This window comes from Pleuronectes platessa, chromosome 14, assembly GCF_947347685.1.
Source record: "Pleuronectes platessa chromosome 14, fPlePla1.1, whole genome shotgun sequence".
In the NCBI taxonomy this organism is placed as follows: Eukaryota; Metazoa; Chordata; class Actinopteri; order Pleuronectiformes; family Pleuronectidae; genus Pleuronectes; species Pleuronectes platessa.
The window spans coordinates 9065164-9075962 of record NC_070639.1 but is presented as its reverse complement, the minus strand read 5'-3'; the positions used below and the strand labels follow the sequence as shown (position 1 = coordinate 9075962).

At 42.2% G+C, this 10799-nt stretch overlaps 1 protein-coding gene across 1 annotated transcript; it reads right to left on the bottom strand.

Annotated features, from left to right (window-relative positions):
* Positions 1-1120: 1120 nt before the first annotated feature.
* creg2 (cellular repressor of E1A-stimulated genes 2) lies at positions 1121-9546 on the bottom strand. The gene is made up of 4 exons (XM_053440619.1): positions 9065-9546; positions 5895-6064; positions 5367-5480; positions 1121-1506 (listed from the first exon to the last, which is right to left on the bottom strand). Exons 1-4 carry the CDS (start codon positions 9494-9496, stop codon positions 1365-1367), a joined length of 858 nt encoding a protein of 285 aa, XP_053296594.1. The 5' UTR covers positions 9497-9546; the 3' UTR covers positions 1121-1364.
* Positions 9547-10799: the final 1253 nt, after the last annotated feature.

Genomic DNA, 10799 nt, shown 5'->3' with positions numbered 1-10799 from the left:
GAGAGAGAGAGAGAGAGAGAGAGGGGAAATAAACTTTTACGGCAGTACATAGTGCAAACAAGGTGGCGAACACGTGGAAGTATGAATAGTATGAATGGTGAAATGATAGGATAAAAATACACATGAATATGTCCATAATATACACCTTTCACTAAAAATGGTAGTGTTATATATGGTGTGTTCACCATAAGAGGCGTACATTTGGGATAATACAATTGGAACGTGTTTTACAAATTGCTTGATTATTTTTGTTCTTTATTTCAAGTAACACAGATAAAACTTGAGGGTAGACTTTATACCCTAAACTGCTCTTACTTTAAACACACCCGACAATTATTTTTTTAATAACTGATAGAATGTTCAGTTTATTACAGAAATTAAATGCTCATCATTATTCCCCGAAGACCAAGTTAACATATTGAAAGCTACTTATTTTATCTTATCATATACCTGCTGAGAAAAACTGTCCCATGGTTGAAACCTGTCTGGTTCTTTTCTTCTGCCCAGGGGCTGCAGCCGCTCCTCCTTCAACAAGTAGAAAGCACGTCATCTAGTGGCCTTATCTTCAGCTGCATTCACCTAGATGTTATCTGTATGCACCATCATGGGTAACCACCTATCCAACTACTCCATGAAATAATTAGATTAACCTACTCAAACCAAGAATCAACTTCACATTCAATGTTAATATTTCTTGAGTTTAAAGGTGAGTCGTAGAGGTCACTTCGGATAATGAATGAGGAGGGGTAATGGTATAGTAAAAAAAAAAAAAGGAAATTCTTATCCTGCTCGCACCCAATTACGTATTTGAATCAAACAACTCTGATGATTCATACTAGCAGCTGTGTGGGAACAGTATCATCAAGCTAAATAATGGTCCGTGGTTCAGTCAGGACCTTGAAAACAGCAGCTGACCAAACTTAACTCAGCGTCCATACAGAGACAGCTTTTGAGCTTTTGATCATATCACATCAATCTCACAATCCCATGAAGTGTCTCTAAACACAACTTCTTCAACCAACTTAATCCTTGGCAATACAAATTTTAGTTGTAAAGCTTAACAAATACATGAACACAACAAATCAGTTTTCTTAAAAAAATTAATAAATATGCAAAAAAGTTGTGTTGTCACAATTTATTTCTCGAACAGCAAATATAGTTTGATGCAATGCCATACAATAGTAGTCATTCATTGTTTAAAAATAATTTATTAATGACACAGGCCTGTTTATAGCAGCAGTGATTACCGTGATATTTAAGTTTAATAAGCTCACTGATTTAAAATACAATCACACAGGAACCTGGTGCAGCCAGATGACTGATCTGTTTCTGTAGGCTGACATGAGGCAGAGGGAGGGATATTCTCAGAAAGGTGTTGCTTTAAAGTAGTCCTCGATTGGAATGAGTTTAACGCCCCCGACCCAGTTCTGCAGCCACACCTGGATCATTTCCAGCTTCATGAAGAACCACTTGTGTTCCACTGGCCACTTTGCCATGTCTGGATGTCTATAATAAAACAAACAGCATTACATGATCACACTGCACAATGCTCATGTATACAGGACTGTCTCAGAAAATTAGAATATTGTGATAAAGTTCTTTATTTTCTGTAATGCAATTAAAAAAACAAAAATGTCATGCATTCTGGATTCATTACAAATCAACTGAAATATTGCAAGCCTTTTATTCTTTTAATATTGCTGATTATGGCTTACAGCTTAAGAAAACTCAAAAATCCTATCTCAAAAAATTAGAATATTTCCTCAGACCAAGTAAAAAAAAGATTTATGACAGCAAAACAAAATCAAACATTTGAAAATGTCCATTAATGCACTCAGTACTTGGTTGGGTATCCTTTTGCACGGATTACTGCATCAATGCGGCGTGGCATGGAGGCAATCAGCCTGTGGCATTGCTTAGGGTTTATGGATGCCCAGGATGCTTCAACAGCGGCCTTTAGCTCATTTGCATTGTTGGGTCTGGTGTCTTTCAGCTTATTCTTCATAATACCCCACAAATTCTCTATGGGGTTCAGGTCAGGGGAATTGGCAGGCCAATCGAGGACAGTAATGCCATTGTCAGTACACCAGTTACTGGTGGTTTTGGCACTGTGGGCAGGTGCCAGATCATGCTGGAAAATGAAATCCTCATCTCCATAGAGCTTTTCAGCAGACGGAAGCATGTAGTGCTCGAAAATCTCTTGGTACACAGCTGCATTTACTCTGGACTTGATGAAACACAGTGGACCAACACCAGCAGCTGACATGGCTCCCCAAACCATCACTGACTGTGGGAACTTCACACTGGATTTCAAGCAACTTGGATTTTGCTCCTCTCCAGCCTTTCTCCAGACTCTGGCGCCTTGACTTCCAAATGAAATACAACACTTGCTTTCGTCTGAAAAGAGGACTTTGGACCACTCTGCAACTGTCCAGTGCTTCTTTTCCATAGCCCAAGTCAGACGCTTCTTCCGTTGTCTTGAGTTCAGAAGTGGCTTGACCATGGGAATACGCCTATTGTAGCCCATTTCCCGGACACGTCTGTGAACAGTGGCTTTTGATACCTGGACTCCAGCTTCAGTCCACTGTCTTTGAAGCTCCCCCAAATTCTGGAAGCGACCCTTCTTCACAATGCTGTTAAGGCTGCGGTCATCTCTCTTGGTTGTGCAGCGTTTCCTGCCACATTTCCCCCTTCCAACAGACTTTTTGTGGATGTGCTTTGAAACTGCACTCTGTGAACAGCTTGCTCTTTGAGAAATTTCTTTTTGTGTCTTACCCTCCTGATGGAGGGTGTCAATGATGGTCCTCTGGACAGCAGTCAGATCAGCAGTCTTCCCCATACTTGTGATTTAGTTTACTGAACCAAGCTGAGTGTTTTTCAAGGCTCAGGAAACCCTTGCAGGTGTTTCGAGTTAATTAGACGATTCAAGTGATTAGTTGAATACCCTACTAGTATACTTTTTCATGATATTCTAATATTTAGAGATAGGATATTTGAGTTTTCTTAAGCTGTAAGCCATAATCAGCAATATTAAAAGAATAAAAGGCTTGCAATATTTCAGTTGATTTGTAATGAATCCAGAATGCATGACATTTTTGTTTTTTTTAAATTGCATTACAGAAAATAAAGAACTTTATCACAATATTCTAATTTTCTGAGACAGTCCTGTATATAGCTGCTTTTAGTCATGCACCGAACTCCAAACATTTTCCTGAACTTTTCCAGAGGGGCTGTATGAGAGAACGCAAATGTCCAAGTCAGTTGATCTGGACATTTTCCAAAAGTTTTCGAGTTTTCGAGCAGGTAGATTTGTCGATGATATTTCTAGCAAGTGACGGAAGCAAAACTGAAAAAAAACACAAGAACACAAATATCTCAGGATGAAAAAGAGGTGCCTTACACATTCAAGACTTTGACGAAGATGTCCACTCAGACAGACAATGAGACTCCAGAGCTTTGGGTGATAAGGGCTGACGCCGGTGCCAATGTGATGTAATCAAGAAGACGTGCTTTCCGCAGCTGAAATTTTACATCCACGTCCTGCCTACAGCTGCTCTACTCCACCCCTCGGCTAAATGTTGCAGATCATCAGGACACACTCGGTAAATGTCCACTGCTATGCGGATGACACCCAGTTATATTTGTCAATAAAACCTGAACAAAGTAATCAATTAACTAAACTTCGAACATGTCTCAAGGACATAAAAACCTGGATGACCCGCAATTTTCTCTTATTAAACTCAGACAAAACAGGTGTTATAATACTTGGCCCCAAACACCTTAGAGATGCATTATCTAATGATATAGCTGCGCTAGACGACATTGCCCTTGCTTCCAATGAAACAGTCAGGAACTTGGGAGTGATCTTCGATCCTGATTTATCCTTTAATAGTCACTTAAAACAAATTTCTAGGACCGCTTTTTTCCACTTGCGTAATATTTCAAAAATTAGACATGTCCTTTCCCAAAAAGATGCAGAAAAAATAGTCCACGCCTTTGTTACATCGAGACTGGACTATTGTAATTCATTATTATCTGGCTCCAGCAGTAAGTCGTTAAAGACTCTACAGCTTGTCCAAAATGCCGCAGCACGTGTCCTGACGAGAACAAAGAGAAGAGAGCACATTTCTCCAATATGAGCATCGCTACACTGGCTTCCAGTTAAATCTAGAATAGAATTTAAAATTCTCCTCCTCACCTTCAAGGCCCTTAATAATATAGCGCCTTTTTACCTTAAAGAGCTGTTAGTACCTTATAAACCCGCTAGAGCACTCCGCTCCCAGAATTTAAGCCTACTTGTCGTCCCTAAATTCTCTAAAAGTAGAGTAGGAGCCAGAGCTTTTAGCCATCAAGCCCCTCGGCTGTGGAATAATCTACCACTTTCAGTTCGGGAGGCAGTCACCATCTTTTCATTTAAAAGTAGGCTCAAAACCTTCCTTTTTGATAAAGCTTATAGTTAGAGCTAATTAGTGCGCCAGAACGTTACTTGTTCTATTTTATGACACATGACACACGGAGCTTCTCTTTCCAGCTTCTCCTTCCTCTTTCCATCCCTATCCCCCTTCCCCAGAATCCCTTTGCTTTATCACCCGCAGATCCAGGGCCTCTGTGGCCGCACCATGGATTGCGGTTTGTGGATCGCGCACCGGGGGTCGCGGTGTTGGATCCAGTGTGGCGGATTCTGAGTCATGTGGGCTGATTGTGGTGCTGGTGGCGGACCCTGTGTCGCGTTGGCATTGGGCACGGGCGGTGGACCAGGACCGCGGTGGTGGCTTGTGATGGGTCCTGGTGGGCGGCGGTGGACGGTGACTGAGGACTGGAGTGGCGTCTGGTCTGGATGGTGGATCGTGGTCTAGATGGTTGCTGAGCATGGACTGTGCTTGCAGCGGGACTGCTTGGCATGTCATGTTGGGGTTGTCCTTCGGGATGTCTACCCTCATCAAATGCTGTTAGAGACTTTGATTATTGATGATGTTCTCCTGCACGTGGCATCTATTGCACTTCTGTCCGTCCTGGGAGAGGGATCCCTCACATGTGGCTCTCTCTGAGGTTTCTACATATTTTTACCCTGTTAAAAGGGTTTTTAGTAGTTTTTCCTTACTCTTGCTGAGGGTTAAGGACAGAGGATGTCACACCCTGTTAAAGCCCTATGAGATGAATTGTAATTTGTGAATATGGGCTATACAAATAAAATTTGATTGATTGATTGATTGATTGATTGATTGATTTTCCTGTTGTTGAGAATGTATCTGACCCACACAATCTCCTGCTGCGTTCTTCATATGTGAAAGATAAACTCTGGAAAATGCCATGAAAATTAGGACTTTGTCATGTATGCCTGAAAAGGGCTTCTGTTTTTATATTACCTTGAGAACATTGCCTCCTTTGCAACCGCAAGCTCCTCTGGCAGCACATCCACCATCTTGCCTGTCAGTGTGAGTCGAGCACATCTTGGATCCTCTGGGTCATACACCATTTGCCTTTAGGTATAAAAGACGTTACTGTTACCGTTGTAACAACCCCCACACACATACACAGTGTTTTCCAGTAATAACTCAACAAATGACAAGACCAACCAGGGAAAGTGTGAAACTGTCCTGGGGGCCCCACAAGCCTTAATGCACAATCGTGAGGCTGTGTGTGAAGATGAAAACTATTTTAAGTTAGTGTGGTTTGTGCTCCATTACACATTCCGCAAATCATACGTGTATTATCATTACCACACAACAAAGCTTGCACCAAATTAGTTCAGCAAAGAAAAACTGAACATGCTTCATGCAGTGTTGGAATAGCTGCTGACAGGTTAACTAGGGCCCAGCAGTTAATTTGTCCTTCCTCTTATGAAATGAATATTTTCATGAGCTCAATGAAGCACATTAAATGTCGAGGTTTACCTGCAGAACTCCCCCTCTGCCTCTGAGAAGGTGAGAGAAGCATACGGGTTACTTCTCAGGTCTATCACAGTGTTGTCCATTGGAGTCATGTAGAAGTAGATAACTCCTGAGCTGTTGTCCCCTGGTCCATCGCTAACTGAGAAGATGTTCCCAAAGGGGAGACCTTTAATCTGTGCAAAACACAAGAACAGGTTGTTAACAAAAACTTTTTTTTCAGAGCAAAGTCGGCAATGAAGTTGTTGAGAGGATCCCTGTAGTGTTTCTATGTTAATAACTAAACATAAGCAGGGGAGTATGCAGGGATTCTTTGCTGAAGTCAAATTAGAAATACTATCATGTAAAAACCCATTGCTAAAAGTAAAAGTCCTGCCTTCCAGATTTTATTTCAGCAAAAGTATCATCAGCAAAATGCTCTTAATATAGCAAATGTACAAAGTACTAATTTGGCACAGAGTCCCAAATCATATTCACAAGATATTAATGTGTGAAAACAAGTCATATCATGAGCATACATTTTATAACTTATATTACAGTATCAACCCCAGAGGACCTCTACATGATCGTTATCACCCTTGTTATTGCAGTACAGAACAGTACAGAGTACATCATAGTTCTGCAAAGTAATCAATTTCCTAAACTTCCAGCATGTCTCAAGGACATAAAAAACTGGATGATCCGCAATTTTCTCTTTTTAAACTCAGATAAAACAGAGTTATACTACTTGGCCCTAAACACCTTAGAGATACATTATCTAAGGATATAGCTGCGCTAGACGACATTGCCCTTACTTCCAATGAAACAGTCAGGAACTTGGGAGTGATCTTCGATCCTGATTTGTTCTTTGATTCACACTCAAGACAAATTTCTAGGACGACCTTTTTCCACTTGCGTAATATCTCAAAAATCAGACATGTCCTTTCGCGAACAGATGCAGAAAAACTAGTCCTCGCGTTTGTTACATCCAGACTGGATTATTGTTATTCCTTATTATCAGGCTCCAGCAGTAAGTCGTTAAAGATTCTACAGCTTGTCCAAAATGCTGCAGCACGTGTCCTGACGAGAACCGGGAACATAGACCACATTTCTCCAGCATTAGCATCGCTACACTGGCTTCCGGTTAAATCTAGAATAGAATTTAAAATTCTCCTCTTCACTTTCAAGGCCCTTAATAATATGGCATCATTTTACCTTAAAGACCCTTTAGTACCTTATCAACCAACTAGAGCACTCCGCTCTCAGAATTCATGCTTACTTGTTGTCCCTAAAGTCGCTAAAAGTAGAGTAGGAGCCAGAGCTTTCAGCCATCAAGCCCCTCTCCTGTGGAATAATCTCTCACTTTCAGTTCGGGAAGCAGACACCATCTGTACGTTTAAGAGTTTTTGATAAAGCTTATAGTTAGAGCTGGTCCAGGCTTGTCTTAGACTTGCTCTTAGTTATGCCGTTATAGGTCTAGAAGGTCGGGGGACACATGACACACGGAGCTTCTCTTTCCAGCTTCTCCTTCCTCTTCTCAAATCAGTAACACATCAAAGTAATTCATATCTCATCAATACATGTTACTGACTTGACCCCTTCCCCGGAGTCCCTTTGCCTTATCGCCGCAGATCCAGGGCCGTAGCTGTGGCCACATCATAGCAAATTCTGTATTGTGCTGGCTGATCGTAATAATAATGGCAGATCCTTTATCGTATTGATAATGGTGATGGACAACGACCGAGGTGACAGCTGATGATGGATCCTAATTGGCAGAAGTGGGGATGACTGTGGACTACGGTGGCATCCGATCTTGATGGTGGATCATGATCTTGCTGGCTGCTGACCATAGACTATGATTGCAGCAGGACTGCTTGGTACACTTGACATCTATTGCGTTTCTGTCCGTCCTGGGAGAGGGATCCCTCACACGTGGCTCTCTCGGAGGTTTCTACGTTCTTTTTACCCTGTTAAAAAGGGTTTTTAGTAGTTTTTCCTTACTCTTGTTGAGGGTTAAGGACAGAGGATGTCACACCATCTTAAAGCCCTATGAGACAAATTGGGATTTGTGAATATGGGCTATACAAATACAATTTGATTGATTGATTGATTGATTGATTGATTGATTGATTGATCATGCCTGGGGGGGGTGGGGGGCTATTGTGTGTACTTGTACTTATGTAATTGTGAGGACCATATTGGTCTTTTTTTCAAAGGCTTGTTTGAGGGTTACGACTTGGTTGTAAGGATCGGATTAGGGCTAAGCATTCAGTAGTGACGGTTCAGGTTAGGGCAGGGGTCTGCAACCCGATGAGTGGGTGTGTTTGTGGGTGGGTGTGTGTTCTCAGATAGCGGACACACAGGCCCCGCCCCCTTGTCCCCACTCGCTCGCTCAGAAACACCCCGTGAGATTAGAGCTCGTTCACGTGAAGCTGCTTCTTATCAGTGGGAACAGTGAAAACACTCAGTTTATCTAGATCAGAGCAGAAGCTGCAGTTGGTTTGTACTGAGATTCAGTTTCTCTGTCCGCCTCCAGTCTGACCTGCTCTCACTTTTTTTTAAATATATTTCGTCAACTAAAATATGAGTCACAGGTTGATCACTGTACGTGGCTGAGGGAAAAAACAGAAGAAATGACAGCACACTGAAACGGACTTAAGTAATAATTTAATACAAACTGGCCTTTTTTTATGTTTACTCTGTTTAAACTAATAGGCTGCAGCTGTAGTTTTATTTATTTCAGAGGGCTACTTCTTATTTTATACATTTCCCACAAATATGTGGAGGACTCATACAGGCCTGCTTAGTTCTGTGTTTAATTTATTTCAAAGTATTTTTTTGTATTTTCTTCTCCTCTTCATAAAAGTTTGGTGTTCTCCGTTGTTGTAACAGGTAAAATAGCAATAAAATGTCAACAGTTTTCTTTATTGTCGTTCTGTAATTTCATAAACGTAACAAACACACATATATAATAATATATATATAGATATATAGATATATAGATATATATAAAACGTTATAAGCTATGTTATCAAATATGTTAGGCGGCTCCAGACAAATTTTATTTAGGGGGGAAAATTGCTCTTTTGATTGTAAAGGTTGCCGACCCCTGGGTTAGGGTAAGGGGTGAGGGAAAGAATTATGCCAATTAGTGTCCTCACTAAGAGAAAAGTACGACTGTGTGTGATTGTTGTTACCTTGTCCTGTGTAGAGATGGTGGACACATGTCCCCAGTCACTGTAGTGTGCTATGTATCGGGCGGTCCGGGCGGTCTCCTGGTGCGGTGGCGGCGGAGGAGCAGCGCCGCTGGCGGAACTCTTCACCTTCTCCAGCCGGTATGAAAACAGGCGGGAGGACAGCTGCGCCACTTCGTCCCCCTCGGGCGTCACCAGCTCCCCGGGGCTCTCGACGCCGTCTCGGAGGACAGTGGAGGTCGGGTACGCCTGCTTCCATAGCCCCGCTCCGTCCACCAGCAGCGCCGGGGCCACCTCCTCCGACAGGTCCGCGTCCTCCGGCACATCGTTAGAGGAGAAGACCCAGGACACGGCGCTCCTCAGGGTGTAGCTCTGACCCGGACTCAGCGCAGTGGCGAGGAGCGCCAGGAGAAAGAAAGGGGCCATAGTCTTCATAGCATAGAGCTCGGGGGGAATGGCAGCGCGACCCCCGCTCACGCTTATGTTTACAAAACTCACGTGGACGCGCTTGCGCAACACGAGGACATATCAGGACAGAGAGGCTGCCTACAGTGACCCTTACCGGCCAACCAGGGAAATGCATCATAACAACAACATAGACCAGGGGTCGGCAACCTTTACTATCAGAAGAGCCATTTTGCCCCCTCCTCCCCTAAATAAAATTTGTCTGAAGCCGCCAAACATATTTGATAACATAACGTTTTATATATATAGATATATATAGATATATATTATTATATATGTGTGTTTGTCGCATTTATGAAATTACAGAACGACAATAAAGAAAACTGTTGACATTTTATTGCTATTATTACCTGTTACAACAATGGAGAACACCAAACTCTTATGATGAGAAGAAAATACACTGGTATAGGCCTACTTTGAAATAAATTAAACACAGAACTATGCAGGCCTGTATGAGTCCTCCCCATATTTGTGGGAAATGTATAAAATAAGAAGTAGCCCTCTGAAATAAATAAAGCTACAGCTGCAGCCTAATAGCTTAAAAAGGGTAAACATAAAAAAGGCCAGTTTGTATTAAATTATTACTAAAGTCCGTTTCAGTGTGCTGTCATTTCTTCAGTTTTTTCCCTCAGCCACGTACAGTGATCAACCTGTGACTCATATTTTAGTTGACGAAATATAAAACAAAAAGTGAGAGCAGGTCAGACTGGAGGCGGACACAGAAACTGAATCTCAGTACAAACCAACTGCAGCTTCTGCTCTGATCTAGATAAACTGAGTGTTTTCACTGTTTCCACTGATAAGAAGCGGCTTGACGTGAACGAGCTCAAATCTCACGGGGTGTTTCTGAGCGAGCTAATGGGGACAAGGGGGCGGGGCTTGTGTGTCCGCTATCTGATCACACACACAAACCAACAAACACACACACTCGCCCGCTCCTGGTATTTCATGACGGCCTGATATGATGATGATTTAAAAAATGAACATGAACTTGAACGTGACGTTCACTCACGTTCATCATATGAAAGCTGATACGTTAATTTAACCGTTGACACATATGCGCGACGTGCACAACACTGTACTGGGATCCACTGCATAGGGGCTGAAGGGCTGCATGTGGCTCCGGAGCCGCGGGTTGCCGACCCCTGACATAGACACAAGGAAGTCAGGTTTAACATTGACAGCACACGTAAAGCATTATAAGTGCACATATAGATTATACAAAACAGAAATGTGCATGGTACATTAAATATGATGTATGATGAATATATAT

Bases quoted from the DNA above. Each gene is read 5' to 3' on its own strand.
- creg2 (XM_053440619.1), bottom strand. From the start codon at position 9,496: ATGAAGACTATGGCCCCTTTCTTTCTCCTGGCGCTCCTCGCCACTGCG. The intron at 6,065-9,064 runs GTAACAACAATC...TGTTTTGCACAG, and splicing joins CCATCTCTACACAGGACAAG to ATTAAAGGTCTCCCCTTTGG. The intron at 5,481-5,894 runs GTAAACCTCGAC...TTATACCTAAAG, and splicing joins GCAGAGGGGGAGTTCTGCAG to GCAAATGGTGTATGACCCAG.